This window comes from Oncorhynchus nerka, linkage group LG18 (assembly GCF_034236695.1).
Source record: "Oncorhynchus nerka isolate Pitt River linkage group LG18, Oner_Uvic_2.0, whole genome shotgun sequence".
NCBI lineage: Eukaryota > Metazoa > Chordata > Actinopteri > Salmoniformes > Salmonidae > Oncorhynchus > Oncorhynchus nerka.
In genome coordinates this window covers 54,414,979-54,435,175 of record NC_088413.1, presented here as the reverse complement: position 1 = coordinate 54,435,175, position 20,197 = coordinate 54,414,979, and the positions used below count along the sequence as shown (strand labels likewise).

Sequence of the window (20,197 nt, the reverse complement as noted above, 5' to 3'; positions counted from 1 at the left end):
TGACAACGCACTATGCATGGCCGTTAAGAATTACAACCCACCCGTCTCTACCTAGGTATGTAACCGCACGGTGTGGTTCCTCCTTCTGAGAATAATCTGTGGCACAACCTCTTCCAGGTCCTAATACTTATAATAGCTTTTTTTTTTTACTAAAGCCAATTCTAAAGTCTAGTTCCACCAGGTCATCTAATGCAAGCATTTCAACAGTGGTGCACACAGCAACAGGGAGCCAGGAAGACATGCCAATAACCAAATCTAACCAAACTTTATTCTCAAAATTGAATCAAGTTTTTCTTTAATTTTGCCACTTTATTCTCGAAATATTGCCACTTTATTAGATTAATTTAATTTAAACTTTATTCCCAAAAAGTCTACTTTATTCTGGAAGTATTTAAAGTTTTAAAGTACTACACATGTAAAAATCGTAATAATCCAAGTACCAACACATTTATTATTTTGTTCTCTTCACTTGGCCCTAATTCTCTTCCACACACTACGGTAAAGGTTAAAAAAAAGAAAGAAGATTGTTGTCTATCAATAATGACAAACCACCTGGTACTGACAACTTACTGAGGATGGTTGCGGACTATATTGCCACCCTTTTTTGACATCTCTTCAGTCTAAGTCTACAGGGAAGTGTGTGCCCTCAGGCCCTCAGGGAAGCGAAAGTCATTCCGTTACCCAAGAATAGCAAAGCATCTTTTACCGTTTCAAACAGCTGACCAATCAGCCTGCTACCAACCCTTTCTGAGAAAAAATGTGTTGACCAGATACAAAGCAAATTAACAACTGACTTTTACCATGCTTGTAGTGATGGGCCGCTCAGCAAAAAGAAGCCACTGCTCCAAAACCACCATAAAAAAACAGACTATGGTTTGCAACTGCACATGGGGACAAGGATCGTACTTTTTGGAGAAATGTCCCCTGGTCTGATGAAAGAAAAATACAACTGTTTGGCCATAATGACCATCGTTATGTTTGGAAGAAAAAGGGGGAGGCTTATAAGCCGAAGAACACCATCCCAACCGTGAAGCACGGGGGTGGCAGCATCATGTTGTGGGGGTGCTTTGCTGCAGGAGGGACTGGTGCACATCACAAAATAATTGGCATCATGAGGAAGGAGAATTATGTGGATATATTGAAGCAACATCTCAAGACATCAGTCAGGAATGGAAAGCTTGGTAGCAAATGTGTCTTCCATATGGACAGTACCCCAAGCATACTTCCAAAGCTGTGGCAAAAGGACAACAACAAAGTCAAGGTATTGGAGTGGCCATCACAAAGCCCTGACCTCAATCCCATAGAAAATCTGTGGACAGAACTGAAAAAGTGTGTGCGAGCAAGAAGGCCTACAAACCTGATTCAGTTACACCAGCTCTGTCAGGAGAAATGGGCCAAAATTCACCCAAGCTTGTGGAAGGCTACCCGAAATGTTTGACCCAAGTTAAACAATTTAAAGGCAATGCTACTAAATACTAATTTGGTATGTAAACTTCTGACTCACTGGGAATGTCATGAAATAAATAAACGCTGAAATAAATCATTCTTTCTACTATTATTCTGACATTTCACATTCTTAAAATAAAGTGGTGATCCAAACTGACCTAAAACAGGGAATTTTTACTTGGATTAAATGTCAGGAATTGTGAAAAACTGAGTTTAAATGCATTTGGCTAAGGTGTATGTAAACATCCGACTTGAACTGTATGTCGATATAGGACTCGTTTTACTGTGGATATAGATACTTTTGTACCGGTTTCCTCCAGCATCTTCACAAGGTCCTTTGCTGTTGTTCTGGGATTCATTTGCACTTTTCACACCAAAGTACGTTCATCTCTAGGAGACAGAATGCGTCTCCTTCCTGAGTGGTATGATGGCTGCGTGGTCCCATGGTGTTTATACTTGGGTACTATTGTTTGTGCAGATGAACATGGTACCTTCAGGTGTTTAGAAATTGCTCCCAAGAATGAACCAGATTTGTGGAGGTCAACAAGTTTTTTTCTGAGGTCTTGGCTGAATTATTTTGATTATCCCATGATGTCAAGCAAAGAGCAACTGAGTTTGAAGGTTGACCTTGAAATACATCCACAGGTACACCACAAATGTACTCAAATTATGTAAATTAGCCTATCAGAAGCTTCTAAAGCCATGACATCATTTTCTGGAATTTTCCAAGCTCTATAAAGGCACAGTCAACTTAGTGTATGTAAACTTCTGACCCACTGGAATTGTGGTACAGTGAATTATAAGTGAAATAATCTGTCTGTAAACAATTGTTGGAAAAATTACTTGTGTCATGCACAGAGTAGATGCCCTAACCGACTTGCCAGAACATAAGATTCAACAACTGAGACATAAACTGAACCAGGTCCACAGACATTGTACTCACAGAAGTTGAATAATGTGTCCCTGAACAAAGGGGGAATCAAAATCAAAATTAACAGTCAATGCAGCTGGTGGCCACACCAGATACTAAGTACTGCAGTGCATCTCCTTCTCATGGACCCAGACGTGCTCAATGGGATTGAGATCCGGGCTCTTTGCTGACCATGACAGAACACTGACATTTCTGTCTTGCAGGAAATAACACACAGAACAAGCAGTATGGCTGGTGGCATTGTCATGCTGGAGGGTCATGTCAGGATGAGCCTGCAGAAAGGGTACCACATGAGGGAGGAGGATGCCTTCCCTGTAACGCACAGCATTGAGATTGCCTGCAATGACAACAAGCTCAGTCCGATGATGCTGTGACACACAGCCCCAGACCATGACGGACCCTCCAATTCCAAATCAATCCCGCACCAGAGTACAGGCCTTGGTGTAGTAACACTCATTCCTTCGACGATTAACACGAAACCAACCATCACCCCCTGGTGAGACAAAACCGCGACTCGTCAGTGAAGAGCACTTTTTGCCAGTCCTGTCTGGTCCAGCGACGGTGGGTTTGTGCCCATAGACGACATTGTTGCTGGTGATGTCTGGTGAGAACCTGCCTTACAACAGGCCTACAAGCCCTCAGTCCAGCCTCTCTCAGCCTATTGCGGACAGTCTGAGCACTGATGGAGGGATTGTGTGTTCCTGGTGTAAATCGGGCAGTTGTTGTTGCCATTCTGTACCAGGACCTTAGCTATGATGTTCGGATGTACCGATCCTGTGCAGGTGTTGTTACACGTGGTCTGCCACTGTGAGGATGATCAGCTGTCCGTCCTGTCTCCCCATAGTGCTGTCTTAGGCGTCTCACAGTACGGACATTGCAATTTATTGCCCTGGCCACATCTGCAGTCCTCATGCCTCCTTGCAGCATGCCTAAGGAACGTTCACGCAGATGAGCAGGGACCCTGGGCATCTTTCTTTTGGTGTTTTTCAGGGTCAGTAGAAAGGCCTCTTTAGTGTCCTAAGTTTTCATAACTGTGACCTTAATTGCCTACCGTCTGTAATCTGTTAGTGTCTTAACAACCATTGCACAGATGCATCTTCATTAATTGTTTATGGTTCATTGAACAAGCAACCCTTTACAATGAAGATCTGTGAAGTTTTTGGGATTTTTCCTACTTATCTTTGAAAGACAGGGTCCTGAAAAAGGGATGTTTTTTTGTTGCTGAGTTTATGTTACTGTGAAATGAGAAAATTACATTGCATAATGAAAGGAGGCTAAATTCAATCACCTCTAGCAAAACAGTCAATCTGATAGAAGATTGATATAACTTACGTCAGATACAGTACGTCTTTGTAGAGAGGCACATGGCATTGCTGTTTAGGAAAAGCCTAATTTTATATGGGAACTCAGAACAAACCCAACTAACTAGATGTTTCAGTCTCACAGGCAACCAGTTAAACATCTAGCAAGAAACAAAGTTCTGCCTCTAGCTATATCAGTTCCTTACAAAGTAAAATAGAAGCAAGAATGAGGAGATAAGCTTACAGCTGCCAAACTTCAGTGGACAGGAGTGGGAATCCATAGGGAAGTCTTCGAGGTGCATGGGACATTCCGCCTGGACCGTTAACCTGAGTAAATACAAAAATACAGACGCAAGAGTTCACATCACCCCAGAACCTCAGCGCTACTCTCTCAGTGCAGTTGTTTTGTTGTGCTATCATGTTTCTTTTGAATGGCCTCATCTCTCCTCACTTTCAGGCTATGCTGAGACCTTGTATGTACACATACTGTACGGTTTTCATAGGGTGATGCTGACTGCCTGTATAATAGCAGTAGAACTCAATGCTGGCGTTGGCTGCTGCACTGACATCACCTTGTCCTTTGACCTGAGGACAGCTCTTTTAGCTCTCTAATGAAACCAGGGGTAATAGAAAAACAAGCACTTGTTACCTCATAGTGTACAACAGTGTTCCATCCTCCATGATCCGGAGCAGTTTGTTGGGCATGGTCATGTTGTGAGCGACAGATTTCTTCCCATTGTGGAAGAAGGTATCTGGCGTCCAGATCTTACTGGCCATCAGGTTGTTCAGCCGCAGGATATTCATCGGCCCGTTGAACTTCAGCCGCTCGTCAATCCAGCTCTGACGGAAGAACACGTCCACGGTGTATTCCTGACAAAGAGCAGAGTACAAAAGACTTTAGCACAGGTTGAGATATGGGTAATGAAGAGACTGCGATGGCAGAGGGTGTTATAAAAACAACTTAGATCTGGTATACCTACTGCTGCATCATAACATGGGTTTTGAATAAGTATAGTGAAACCATAAGGGTATTAAAGCTCCTCAATCAATAAAATAAATCAAAAAGTGTGTTCTAAAGTGGTGCCTCCTGAGTCAGTGTTTGAGGTTGCACCTGGTTTGTTATGTCTGGGGACATGCAGAGTCAGTGGTGGATGCCTGCTCCCTGCCCTCTTGCTAATGTCAGGGTGGATTTACATCAGTACCCCCTATCCCGTCAGCATCTGGCCCTCTGGAGTCTGGTGGGTACAACCCTCCTTCCCATACGCAAAGCCCCCAGGCTTCTGACCCCCACAGGCTTTACTGAGCAGTTCATGGGGCGACACACAAGGGTAAATGATTCCTGGACTCTGAAACCCTTTGAATTTGAAGCCCTTAAACAAAAACATATGCTCAAAGACTTCAATGACAACTGTGAAGTTGCAATCCGTTTTCCCCAAAGTAAATTACTTTCTTTGTTAACACACTCCAAGAGCACAAGTTAGCGCTGTGATGTCTCACAATGGATGTTAATGGGTTGAGTTACCCCAAACAGAGAAAGCCCTGTAAGAAAGCCTAGAGAAAAGCTCTGTACCAGTCCAATCCACTATTATCACCTGGGTCCAATTTTAAAAAAGTTACCAATACGGATCATTTCAGCTATTGGATAGAATTAAATGCATAGAAATAAAATGAACAGAACTGGTGTCCCCATTCAAGTCAATGAGTTGTCCATTCTATTCATTCTATTTCTGTGCATTTAATGTCTGATAGGCAAAATCCAAATAGATAACTTTGGAAAAACTGGGCCCTGGTCAGTCAAATGAAAGTAGTCTAGAAATGTATCGTCCAATATTCGGCCTAATAATGATTTGTTTTATCTAACACTATGACACTGATTCTATGTCACAAGAGCTCTGTGGAGGGATCCCAATAAGGAGAGAGGGAAATATAGAAGCCATATATTTACAGACACAAAGCATAGGGAGCAGCAGGGATGCTGTCAAATAAGAGAGAGAGAGAGAGAGAGAGAGAGAGAGAGAGAGAGAGAGAGAGAGAGAGAGAGAGAGAGATGCCACTATCAGAGAAACACTATCAAAGCAGAGTGATGGCCCAAGAGTGAATTATCCACTGTGAGCTGGAAGGAGCCTCTAAATGAATTATACATGTGCCATTTCTTCTTCTTTTTTTAAGGCGCTAGTTCGGTAGCAACCATTTCCCCCTCTTCTTTATGGTTTAAATATTTGAGAGCAGGCTGAAATGGAGGGCTGAGAGTGTGATGGAGGGAAACTGAGAAAAGCTTTTAAAACCCCGCTCAGGTACGAGCCTGGAGCTTGCAGAATAAGGCCAAAGGAAAGAAAAGGGGCGAGAGGGTGAGACAGAGAAAGAAAAAAGAAATGGGACACAGAGAGTGAGGACTCTGTGAACATGATATGCCTGTGTATGTACAGTATGTGTGTGTGTCTAAGAAAAAAAAAGTGCAGCTATAACGGCAACAGAGACAGACACAGTAGTGATGCTACCCCAAAATCACATGAAATGTTGATGGACCAATCACAATTTAAAGGGTCAGTCTCTGTCCTACTCAAAATATTTGTTGAAATACTTAACATATATCAATTTATATCTATTGTTAAACATAAGCTTATATATAAAACAAAATCTGAAATAAATCATGAATGAATGTATCTTCATAGATGAAAGAAGCTGAATATATTTCACTAAGAGCTTTATCGTAATAGTCTAATGCCTAGTATAACACTTACCATGTCTGTGTCTGACACTGGACCAAAACTTGTGACATAAATATCAGTCTTCACCTCTGTCACCCGATCTGTAAAATATATGCACACAAAAAATGTTTTAAATGTATTTAAAATTGTTGTTTTTATATAGTCGCAACAACTGATTTTAATGCTTCATTCATGTTTCATATGTATATTTTTAGGTCTATCTGTTCATGTCAACAAGGCATCCATTCGCAAATCCCATGTTAAAACACATGTTTTTGAGAACTGTGAGGTACATCTGGAATGAGATGTGGTTGAGATCAATCCAGCCACTGAAAGCCATGATTTCACATTAAACTTAGATGTCTGTGCTGTCATGGCAACGCTTTGTCCACGATTCCACATTTACATTTTCTCATCGCTCATCTTCCTGCCTCAGACTCCCTGGAGTACAGTGGGATGGGAACATACACTATATCATGTTACGTCTGCGCTGTCCTCATGGGGAAGACACACTCCCTCTCCTCACTGCCCTTCAGACACTTTAGGGGCATCTCAATTGGCTAAAGCGGCCTCATTTCCTGGTCCAACTTTCCATGCAAAGGAATTAATTCTGACCTAAGTATGGTAAAAGCAGTGTTGATGTCTACCAGGTCGGAGTTACATATTGATCGTGGGTAGGGTGATTTAATGTACTCCCATATAATCTAAAAGCAATATCCTAGTAAGGGACATATGATACCTACTGAAAAGTACAATCCAAATCCAATCTAACACGAACGTATCATCAATGATACGGGGCAGCAGGGTAGCCTAGTGGTTAGAAAGTTGGACTAGCAACCGGAAGGTTGCAAGTTCAAACCCCCAAGCTGACAAGGTACAAATCTGTCGTTCTGCCCCTGAACAGGCACTGTTCCTAGGCTGTCATTGAAAATAAGAATTTGTTCTTAACTGACTTGCCTAGTTAAATAATATATATATTTTAAAGATCATTCTTATATATAGTAAATGCATGCGTGCACACAAATACAGGCCATCACACACATACAGAGGCCATCACACATCTACACTGGCCATCACACACATACACTGGCCATCACACACATACACAGGCCATCGGACAGATACACAGGCCATCAGACACATACACAAACACAGGTCCTCACACACAAATACAGTCACACTCATAATTCACACTCTCAAAAATATAGTGAAGGAACAGCAAACAACTGCCAAAAGCAAAAGTGTTCAGGAAGCACCCCAGTGACCAATAACACTGTGCCTTCAGAAATGTCCATATTTTGTTGTGTTAAAGCCTGAAACAAAATGGATTAAATTGAGTTTTTTTTTGGCACTGGCCTACACACCATAGTCGCAACATAGTGGAATTGAGTTTTTCATTTTTTTTTTTACAAATGAATTAAAAATGAAAAACTTAAATATCTTGAGTCAATAAGTACTCCACTCCACTGTTTTATGGCAAGCCTAAATAGGTTCAGGAGTAAATATCTGCATGTACTCACTCTGTGTGCAATAAAAGTGTTTAACATGATTTTTGAATGACTACCTCATCGTTGTACTCCACACATACAATTATCTGTAAGGTCCCTCAGTCAAGCAGTGAATTTCAAACACAGATTCAACCACAAAGACCAGGGAGGTTTTCCAATGCCTCGTAAAGAAGGGCACCTATTTTTAGATGGGTAAAAAAAAGCAAACATTGAATATCCCTTTGAGCATGGTGAAGTAATAAATTACATTTTTGGATGATGTATCATTACACCCAGTCACTACAAAGATACAGGCATCCTAGCTAACTCAGTTGCCAGAGAGGAAACCATTCAGGGGTTTCACCATTTTTAAAAAATGGACCTTTATTTAACTAGGTAAGTCAAATTCTTATTTTCAATTACGGCCTAGGAACAGTGGGTTAACTGCCTTGTTCAGGGGCAGAACGACAGATTTTTACCTTGTCAGCTCAGGGATTCAATCTTGCAACCTTTTGGTTACAAATCAAATCTATTTATATAGCCCTTCGTACATCATATCTCAAAGTGCTGTACAGAAACCCAGCCTAAAACCCCAAACAGCAAGCAATGCAGGTTCAGAAGCACGGTGGCTAGGAAAAACTCAGTAGAAAGGCCAAAACCTAGGAAGAAACCTAGAGAGGAACCAGGCTGTGAGGGGTGGCCAGTCCTCTTCTGGCTGTGCCGGGTGGAGATTATAACAGAACATGGCCAAGATGTTCAAATGTTCATAAATTACCAGCTTGGTCAAATAATAATAATCACAGTAGTTGTCGAGGGTGCAGCAAGTCAGCACCTCAGGAGTAAATGTCAGTTGGCTTGTCATAGCCAATCATTAAGAGTATCTCTACCACTCCTGCTGTCTCTACAGAGTCTCTAGAGAGTACTAGTCCACAGCTCTAACCACTAGGCTACCTGCTGCCCAGGCCAATGGTGATTTTAAAGTTACAGGATGGATCAGCAACATTGTAGTTACTCCACAATACGAACCCAATTGACAGAGTGAAAATAAAAATATAGTGGAAATAAAAATATTCCAAAACATGGGTCCTGTTTGCAATAAGGCACTTAAGTAATACAGTAAAAAATGTGGCAAAGCAATTCACTTTTGTCCTGAATACAAAATGGTATGTTTGGGGAAATCCAACACAACACATCACTGAGTACCACTCTTCATATTTTCAAGCATCGTGGTATCTGCATCATGTTCTGAATATGCTCGTAATTGTTAAGGACTGGGAAGTTTCAGGATAAAAAATAAACGGAATAGACCTAAGGAAAAAAATGATAATTGGCAAGGTTAGCAAACTTGGGCAACAACAAACTCTGAACCTACGCAACCATGCATAACTGACCAAATTATAGGATTAACATTTTGAATTCTGTGAAGTGAGGTGGAAGAGGTGAAAAAAAGTATTGTTGTCTATCAACAATGACAAGCCACCTGGGTCTGACAACTTGGAAGGAAGATTACTGAAAATGAAAACGGACGATCTTGCCACTCCTATTTGCCATCTCTTCAATCTAAGCCTACAGGACAGTGTGTGCCCTCAGGCTTGGAGGAAAGCAAAAGTAATTCCATTGCCAAAGAATAGCAAAGCACCCTTTACAGGCTCAATCAGGCAGTTAGTAAACTTTTGGAAAAAGTTGTGTTTGACCAGATTCAATGCTATTTCACAGTAAACAAACAACAGATTTTCAGCAGGCTTATAGGCAAAGGCATTAAACATGTACGGCACTTACACAAATGACTGATGATTGGCTGAGAGAAATTGATAATAAAAAGATTGTGAGAGCTGTTGTGGTAAGACTTCAGCGGAGCATTTGAGATAATAGATCATAATCTGCTGCTGAAAAAACATGGCTTTACATACCCTGCTTTACATCCCTCATCTAAAAATGTCGCTGGAGAAAGACGTTTTACATGTCCCCAACCGATAGTGTTTTATATTTCAATTATTTGTGTAACTTATTTTTTAAACTTATTTTGTACATAATGTTGCTGCTACCGTCTCTTATGACCGAAAATAACGTCTGGACATCAGTACTGCGATTACTGACCACGGACTAGCAGAATCCTTTTTTTCCTTTAACGAGTCTGATAAACCCGACACGAACTGCATACTGCTTTCTCGGGAACAGGCCCAGATCCCTGTGATTTGCGTGAAGACGAAATGGAGAAAAAGGGGCCAAAGGGCGGGCTGCCTTCTGAGAATTCGTAGGCAATCGAATAAACCCCCACTCCCTTCCATTCTGCTAGCAAACGTGCAATCTCTGGAGAATAAAATAGATGACCTACGTGGAAGATTAAACTACCAACGGGACATTCAAAACTGTAATATCTTATGCTTCATGGAGTCATGGCTGAAGGACAACACTGTCAACATACAGCTGGCTGGTTATACGCTGTACCGGCAGGATAGAACAGCAGTGTCTGGTAAAACAAGGGCCGGCGGACTATGTATTTTTATTTTAAAAAACAGCTAGTTCACGATATCTAAGGAAGTCTCGAGCTATTGCTTGCCTGAGGTAGAGTATCTCATGATAAACTGTAGACCACACTACCTACCTAGATAGTTTTCATCTGTATTTTTCATAGCTGTTTACATACCACCACAGTCAGAGGCTGACACTAAGACAGCATTGAATGATCTGTATTCCGCCAGAAGTAAACGCTCACCCAGAGGCGGCACTCCTAGTAGCCGGGGACTATAATGCAGGGAAACTTAAATCCGTATGACCAAATTTCTATCAGCATGTTAAATGTGCAACCAGAGGAAAACAAACTCTGGACAACCTTTACTCCACACACAGAGACGCATACAAAGCTCTCCCTCGTCCTCCATTTGGCAAATCTAACCATAATTCTATCCTCCTGATTCCTGTTTACAAGCAAAAATTAAAGCAGGAAGCACCCGTCACTAGATCAATAAAAAGTGGTCAGATGAAGCAGATGCTAAGCTACAGGACTGTTTTGCTAGCACAGACTGGAATATGTTCCGGGATTCCTCCGATGGCATTAATTAAGGAGTACACCACATCAGTCATTGGCTTCATCAATAAGTGTATCGTTGACTTCGTCCCCACAGTGACTGTACATACATACCCCAACCAGGCAACGTCCGTTCTGAGCTAAAGGCTAGAGCTGCCACTTTCAACGAGCCGGACTCTAACCTGGAAGCTTATAAGAAATCCCGCTATGCCCCCCGACGAACGATCAAACAGCCAAACCGTCAATACAGGACTAAGATTGAATCGTACTACACCGGCTCTGATGCTCGTCGGATGTGGCAGGGCATGCAAACCATTACAAACTACAAAAGGAAGCACAGCCGAGAGCTGCCCAGTGACACGAGCCTACCAGACGAGCTAAACTACTTCTATACTCGCTTCGAGACAAATGGCACTGAAACATGCATGAGAGCATCATCTGTTCCGGAAGACTGTGTGATCACGCTCTCCACAGCTGATGTGAGGAAGACCTTTAAACAGGTCAACATTCACTAGGCTGCAGGGCCAGTCGGATTACCAGGACGTGTACTGCGAGCATGCGCTGACCAACTGGCAAGTGTCTTCACTGATATTTTCAACCTCTCCCTGTCTGAGTCTGTAATACCAACAAGTTTTAAGCAGACCACCATAGATGATGCAATCTCTATTGCATTCCACACTGCCTTTTCCCACCTGGACAAAAGGAACAACAATGTGAGAATGCTATTCATTGACTACAGCTCAGCGTTCAACACCATAGTGCCCTCAAAGCTCATCAATAGGCTAAGGACCCTGGGACCAAACACCTCACTCTGCAACTGGATCCTGGACTTCCTGACGGGCCACCCCCCAGGTGAGAAGGGTAGGTAACAACACATCCGCCACGCTGATCCTCAACACAGGGGCCCCTCAGGTGTGCATGCTCAGCCCCCTTCCGTACTCCCTGTTCACTCATGACACATGGCCAGGCACGGCTCCATCACCGTCATTAAGTTTGCAGATGACACAACAGTGGTAGGCCTAATCACCGACAATGACGAGACAGCCTATAGGTAGGAGGTCAGAGAACGGGCCGTGTAGTGCCAGGACAACAACCTCTCCCTCAACGTTATCAAGACAAGGAGATGATTGTGGACTACAGAAAAAAGAGGACCCGAGCACGCCCTCATTCTCATCGACAGGGCTACAGTGGAGCAGGTTGAGAGGTTCAAGTTCCTTGGTGTCCACATCACCAACAAACTAACATGGTCTAAGCACACCAAGACATGAAAAGGGCACGACAAAATCTATTCTCCCTCAGGAGACCTTGAAATATTTGTCATGGGTACTCAGATCCTCAAAAGGTTCTACAGCTGCACCATCGAGAGCATCCTGACTGGTTGCATCACTGCCTGGTATGGCAACTGCTTGGCCTCCAACCTCAAGGCAATACAGAGGTTAGTGCGAACGGCCTAGTACATCACTGGGGCCAAGCTCCCTGCCATCCAGGACCTCTATACCAGGCCGTGTCAGAGGAAGGCCCTAAAAATTGTCATAGACTGTTCTCTCTGCTACCGCATGGCAAGCGGTACCGGAGCACCAAGTCTAGGTCCAAGAGGCTTCTAAACAGCTTCTACCCCCAAGCCATAAGACTCCTGAACACCTAATCAAATGGCTACCCAGACTATTTGCATTACCCCCCCCCCCCTCTCCAATACTGCTGCTACTCTCAGTTGTTATCATCTATGCATAGTCACTTTAATAACTCCACCTACATGTACATATTACCTCAATTAACCGGTGCCCCCACACATTGATCCTGTACCAGTAACCTTTATATACTGTTGTCTGCTATTGTTATTTTACTGCTGCTCTTTAATTACCTGTTACTTTTATTTGTTATCTGTATTTTTTTAAACTGCATTGTTGGTTAGGGGCTCATAAGTAAGCATTTCACTCTAAGGTCTGTTGTATTCGGTGCATGTGACTAATAAAATGTGATTTGATATTGTGGATCGAGAGTTAGCTGTCTAACAGAACACAGGGGATGTTCTTTAATGGAAGCCTCTCCAGCATAATCCAGGTAGAGTTAGACATTCCCCAGGGCAGCTGTCTAGGCCCCTTAATTTTTGCAATCTTTACTAATGACCTGCCACTGGCTCTGAGTAAAGCCTGTGTGTCTATGAAAGCTGATGGCTCAACACATCAGCTACCACAGCAAGTGAAATCACTGCAAATCTTAAAAAAGAGATGCAGTTAAAAAATTGGTGGGAAGAAATAATTGAGTCCTACATTTTTCAAAAACTAAAAGCATTGTATTTGGGACAAATCATTCACTGAACCCTAAACCTCAACTAAATCTTGTAATGAATAATACGGAAATTGAGCAAGTTGAGGAGACAAAACTGCTTGGAGTAACCTTGGATTGTAAACTATCGTGGACAAAACACAATGATGCAACAGTAGCTAAGATAGGGAGAGGTCTGTCCATAATAAAGCATTGTTCTGCTTTCTTAACAACACTATCAACAAGGCAGGTCCTCGTTTTGTTGCACCTGGACTACTATCCAGTCATGTGGTCATGTGCCACCAAGAGGGACTTTTGGTGGCACAAAAAATTGCAATAGGCCCAGAACAGGGCAGCACGGTTTGCCCTTAAAATATACACGGAGAGCTAACATTAATAATATGCATGTCATTCTCCATTGGCTCAAAGTAGAGGAGAGATTGACTGAATCACTACTTATATTTGTGAACGGTATTGACATGTTGAATGCACCGAGCTGTCTGTTTAAAAACTACTAGCACACACAGCTCAGACATCAATGCATACCCCACAAGACATGCCACCAGAGGTCTCTTCACAGTCCCCAATTCCAGAAAAGACTATGGGAGGCACACAGTACTACATAAAGCCATGACTATATAGAACTCTATTCCACATCAAGTAACTCATGCAAACAGTAAAATTAGATGTAACCTGAACCTGGTTCAGTCTGCTTTCCACCAGACACTGGGAGATGAATTCATCTTTCAGGAGGACAATAACTTAAAACACAAGGCCATATCTACACTGGAGCTGCTTACCAAGAAGACAGTCAATGTTCCTTGTTACAGTTTTGACTTAAATCTGCTTGAAAATCTATGGCATGACTTTAAAGTGGTTGTCTAGCAATGATCAACAACCAATTTGACAGAGCTTGAAGAAATTAGAAAATAATATTGTACAATCCAGGTATGCAAAGCTCTTGGAGATTTACCCAGAAAGACTCACAGCTGTAATCACTGCCAAAGGTGATTCTAACATGTATTGAGTCGGGGTGTGAATACTTATGTAAATTAGATATTTCTGTATTTCATTTTCAACACATTTGCAAACATTTCGAGAAATATGTTTTCACTTTTATTAAATACACCATGAACATGGATTATCCTAATACCTGTGTGATAACTGGGTGCAGAAACAATGGAGCCCTGGGTAATCTCAAACAAGGTTTACATTGACTTTCACAAATTGTGCAACAACAGTTTTGGTAATTGTTTTGAAAATCATTATCGCTTATTTCAAATTCTTTGTCATCTCAACGCGTCAGAATTCATGTCTGTTATGAGGTTTGCTGAGCTTCTTACATTTTCTTTTGAGGTCAGGAGTGAAAAACAAACAAACAGTCTACTTATGTTGAATTGCACTGAATTGTCTACAACTGTAAGCCTTGATTTAAGCATAACCTGCACCTATTGTGCAATTCTAAAATCTCTCAGTGAAAAAATCCCATTTCCCATAAATAGAACAGCCATTTCCCAGTACACATCTGGTGCATCTGTCTTCTTTGGTCTCATGGGAAACCAAATTAACATTACTGCCTGAGAGGGCTTCTGTCATGAAATAATATCTACAACTACAGTAGATAAACATCAACATAAATCATAGCACCTTGTGGGCTTTTATAGGATCCATGAAAAGTTAAAACCTCAGTAAGTCCTCAATAAATGAGTCAAGAAAGCATATTCAATCACACAAATGGGATCAGTGACTGTACTGGGATCAGTGTGCAGTATAACCACGATCAGTCATCTTTTACGGACCAGGCATTATAAATCACACCACTCACACCTAATATGGGCTGCTCTTGGATCAGTAAGAAGCCAGAAGCAAAATACATCCTTGCCAGCAATTCACAATTGGAGCTATAGTACCATTGTAAGGGAAATTACCTCGAAACAAGGCCAGTTGTAAACTGCACATGACTAAAGGGCTGTCCCAAATGTGAATTTGTATCCTTCTGGATGTGACTTTTCAGCAAAGCCACAGTTATCAGGATAATCACATTGGCACAGTAGGGATTTGGTTTTTCGTTATCTTACCTTTTCTAACAAAATGCCCTAGTTGTGACTAAGACTAATCTTTGTACACTACATCCAGTGTCTATGCCGCTCATTAGAACTGGGACAATGGGAGCCTCTCTTGGGAGCCATTGAGGTATTGGGAGCTATTTTGCCTTGTGAGTCATAGGACACTATGAATTAGAGAGTCCACAATCATAATGAAATTGTTGCAATCCCTATTTACTAGCCTGTTCAAACTCTCTTTCGTGTCGTCTGAAATTCCCAAAGATTGGAAAGCAGCTGCGGTCATCCCCCTCTTCAAAGGGGGGGAACACTCTTGACCCAAACTGCTACAGACCTATATCTATCCTACCCTGCCTTTCTAAGGTCATTGAAAGCCAAGTCAACAAACAGATTACCGACCATTTCGAATCCAACCGCACCTTCTCCGCTATGCAATCTGGTTTCTGAGCTGGTCAAGGGTGCACCCCAACCACGCTCAAGGTCCTAAACGACATCTTAACCGCCATCGATAAGAAACAATACTGTGCAGCCGTATTCATAGACCTGGCCAAGGCTTTCGACTCTGTCAATCACCACATCCTCATCGGTAGACTCGATAGCCTTGGTTTCTCAAATGATTGCCTTGCCTGGTTCACCAACTACTTCTCTGATCGAGTTCAGTGTGTCAAATTGGAGGGCCTGTTGTCCGGGCCTCCGGCAGTCTCTATGGGGGTGCCACAGGGTTCTCTGTATACATCAATGATGTCGCTCTTGCTGCTGGTGAGTCTCTGATCCACCTCTATGCAGACGACACCATTCTGTATACTTCTGGCCCTTCTTTGGACACTGTATTAACAACCCTCCAGACGAGCTTCAATGCCGTACAACTCTCCATCTCTGGCCTCCAACTGCTCTTAAATACAAGTAAAACCAAATGCATGCTCTTCAACCGATCGCTGCCTGCACATGCCCACCCGTCCAGCATCACTACTCTGGACAGTTCTGACTTAGAATATGTGGACAACTACAAATACCTAGGGGTCTGGTTAGACTGTAAACTCTCCTTCCAGACTCACATCAAACATCTCCAATCCAAAGTTAAATCTAAAATTGGCTTCCTATTCCTATTTCGAAACAAAGCATCGTTCACTCATGCTGCCAAACATACTCTCGTAAAACTGACCATCCTACCGATCCTCGACTTTGTGGATGTCATTTACAAAATAGCCTCCAATACCCTACTCAATAAATTGGATGCAGTCTATCACAGTGCCATCTGTTTTGTCACCAAAGCCCCATAATACTACCCACCACTGCGACCTGTACGCTCTCGTTGGCTGGCCCTTGCTTCATACTCGTCGCCAAACCCACTGGCTCCAGGTCATCTACAAGACGCCTGCTAGGTAAAGTCCCCCCTTATCTCAGCTCGCTGGTCACCATAGCAGCACCCACCTGTAGCACGCGCTCCAGCAGGTATAGTTCTCTGGTCACCCCCAAAACCAATTCTCCCTTTGGCCGCCTCTCCTTCCAGTTCTCTGCTGCCAATGACTGGAACGAACTACAAAAATCTCTGAAACTGGAAACACTTATCTCCCTCACTAGCTTTAAGCACCAGCTGTCAGAGCAGCTCACAGATTACTGCACCTGTACATAGCCCATCTATAATTTAGCCCAAACAACTACCGCTTCCCCTACTGTAATTATTTATTTATTTAGCTCCTTTGCACCCCATTACTTCTATTTCTACTTCGCACATTCTTCTACTGCAAATCTACCATTCCAGTGTTTTACTTGCTATATTGTATTTACTTCGCCACCATGGCCTTTTTTTTGCCTTTACCTCCCTTATCTCACCTCATTTGCTCACATCGTATATAGAATTATTTTTCTACTGTATTATTGGCTGTATGTTTGTTTTACTCCATGTGTAACTCTGTGTTGTTGTATGTGTCGAACTGCTTTGCTTTATCTTGGCCAGGTCACAATTGTAAATGAGAACTTGTTCTCAACTTGCCTACCTGGTTAAATAATGGTGAAATAAAATAAAATAAATACTCAAATACACTGCTCAATCATCATGGTGAGCCAGACACACCAAAACACACAGCGACATTTGAGTGTCAACGGTTTAAATGGATGCACGCAAACAAAACTTCAAATTGACTGGGTCAGCCCTAAATAAAACAGCCTAGAATAGCTCTTACAGTATCTCTTCTGTTACAGCAGATAATACTTTCTGTGTTGTTGTCTTGGTGATAAGGGGGATGCAAATGCAAGCTCAGTAACTCATTCTGACACCAGACAAGTTATTTGGGAATTTAAACAAGCTTCTATCTGGGGAAATGCAAGAGACTGACACAAGAACATGTTAAATCTCAAAGATATTTAAAACTTTGAATAAAATATATGTCCTGGAGTCCTACTAGGTGTACAGGCTTTTGCTCCAGCTCTACTCTAACACACCTGATTATATTAATCAAGGTCCTGCTGAGCAGCTGATCAACATTTAAAACCAATTTAACTTTAATTTTATTTAATTTTATATGGAAAGTATGCAATGTTAACTGCTCACCGCCAAGTCCAGGTCGTAATCGGTTGTCATAGCCATCCAGAAGGCTGTCCAAGATCCGGGTGAACAGAGTGATATTGTTTTTGAAGGCTTCTGAAGCATATGCCGATGATTCCACTCTTGATCTATGTAGGTAACATTAAGTAGCAGAAACATCAATGATTAGGAGAGAGGTGAGGGGAAAATTGACATATGTGGGAAAAACATTGTTTTTGTGTGTTTTCCTAAGGAACATGTTCCTAAGGAACATAAAAACCTAATTCAACCTCTCTCTGCCAACTTCCTCTCTTGAGGAACTACGGGAGCACTACGGGAAAAACAATTGTTCTGTAGTCAACTATTAAGGACCACAAAAGTGAATTAATGTGGCTCAGTTGGCTTCTTGCAAAGACAACCAGCCTCTCTCTCTCTCATTTGTTCATTATAGGACAGTTCCACCTCACCAAAGAAATTCCTAAACATTTCCGAAGATAAATGAAGGAAGGCACCAAGAAATCGAGCATCAATCGATTATCACATTACTAAGTTTTCTTTCTTCAGATTCATACAAATGTTCTAACTTCCTGGAGCTGTGCGCAATCTCCACATATAGTCTCCTTTTCAGGTCACCGCGCAATTGGTGTCTCCGCTCTCCACACAAATTTTTTGCCACAGCCACCATGTTATCACGATAATAAAAAATAAAAAAGTAATTTCGCGTGACTGCTTTATTCCAATCTGAGAACCATTTAGAGTGGCCAAAATTGAGAAGATTTAGAACGTGCAGATGCAGTGCACGCAAACACCGCTTACTGTTTTTTCTATTGATTGTTTATTTTTTTTATAAAGAAAATACAACGAAACTTACCTTGACTGCCACAGTACCATCATCGAGAAGAACACCGCTAGATAATGTGATAAATCCAACCGCTTGCTCATTGCTGAAATCCAAACCTACAGAATGGGAGGATGCCTAATTAAAGCCAATATTCAGAGCCCGAAATTACATTCATGAAGACATTCGATTAAAATGCTAAGCAATACCATTCATTCTGAATTATTGTCTTATGTTAACAAATTAATGCAAACTAATTATATAAACCTTTTTCTCTATTCAAAATCAAATAGTCATGCGCTGTATAGTCTCTAAAGTCCATGCAAAGACATCAAATGTGATGGCAACATGCAAACACAAATAAATTCGACAACTCCATAAAAAACATGATACATAATTTTTTTAACGTATTGAAGTTATTGAAAACTCCATTATTATTTGCTGGAATGGAGAGCAAGAAGATGTTTTGAAAACGTTTTGGAAATCATCAAACCTTCAAGGCAACTGTCACTTAGACGCAGAAAAACAATGAGGCGATTGACAGCTAGGCTACCTGACTAGCGCAAGGTATCCCCCCTTTGATTTTATTTCTGAGAACTCAGCTGTAAAGTTGCACCCAAGAGCACTGTGCATTATCTAAATTACACCACGGAGATTTGGCAATGTACTCGGAGTGCGCGTAAAAATGTTGATTGTATTCCAAACCCTGAAAAATCCAAAAGACCGAATGTAGCTCTGTCCATCTGTATCCAAGTGCCGTGGTTCACAATTATATTCGATATTGGCTCCCGCCTTTCACCTGTAACGGAAGCACCCGCGCGCCCAATTCCGCGTGGCTCGAGCCACGGAGAAAAGTGAGGAAGACGAGTGAGGCAGAAATACTAGGTCCTAGAGATAGCTTCCACCATTTGACCACCAGAATAAATCCCAGATGTGATTTCCAGGGACAAATTTATGTTTGAGGGTTCTGGAAAAGCTCTTTCTCTGCAACACAAAGCACACCACCACCATGTAAAAACTAGAACTGGTCTCAAGTAAAGGAGTTGGATAGATGCTAAGATGTTATTTGAGGCACTTTGGATGCGCTCAAGAGGCTGCGTGACTTCGCCTATCCTAATTAACTCAGAAATTAACATGGTCTCAGGGCAATTGGTATTATTGTGTGACAATCCATTCAGTATGATACTGTATATTAGGTTACATTATGAATGGAATAGCTGTTGTACAATATCATATGCATTCTATGACATATACTATATTAGACTGTATCTTACTCGGTTATAAAACAGCATACACATTGGATGACATAACCTTCTTACATTTGTGTCATTTAGCAGACTAAAGTAGTGAGAGCATACATTTTCATGTTTGTCCGTACTAGTCCCCCATGGGAATCGAACCCACAGCCCTGGCGTAATAAGTGCCTTGCTCTACCAACTGAACCACACGTGAGCCTGGAAAATAATATTGGCATTAATAAAATAATATTGGCATTAAAAAATTGGCATTTTTGTATATAATGCCAAAAATTGGCATTATATACAAAAATTTGTTAACAACCCAATACAAATATTTTTGGCTTGAGAGGAGGTATCCCCCTCCTTGA

General features: G+C 41.8%; 1 protein-coding gene across 1 annotated transcript in view; it reads right to left on the bottom strand.

The window, feature by feature from the left end:
- LOC115146114 (gamma-aminobutyric acid receptor subunit alpha-2-like) overlaps window positions 1–19,578 on the bottom strand; it is a 39,388-nt gene extending 19,810 nt beyond the window's left edge. Inside the window, exons 1-6 of the mRNA XM_029687924.2 lie at window positions 19,085–19,578; window positions 18,625–18,710; window positions 17,781–17,902; window positions 6,420–6,487; window positions 4,328–4,548; window positions 3,923–4,005 (exon numbers count right to left, since the gene is read on the bottom strand). Of these exons, the coding sequence (XP_029543784.1) occupies window positions 3,923–4,005; window positions 4,328–4,548; window positions 6,420–6,487; window positions 17,781–17,902; window positions 18,625–18,695 (565 nt within the window). The 5' untranslated portion in view covers window positions 18,696–18,710; window positions 19,085–19,578. The remainder of the gene's footprint in view (window positions 1–3,922; window positions 4,006–4,327; window positions 4,549–6,419; window positions 6,488–17,780; window positions 17,903–18,624; window positions 18,711–19,084) is intronic.
- Window positions 19,579–20,197: the final 619 nt, after the last annotated feature.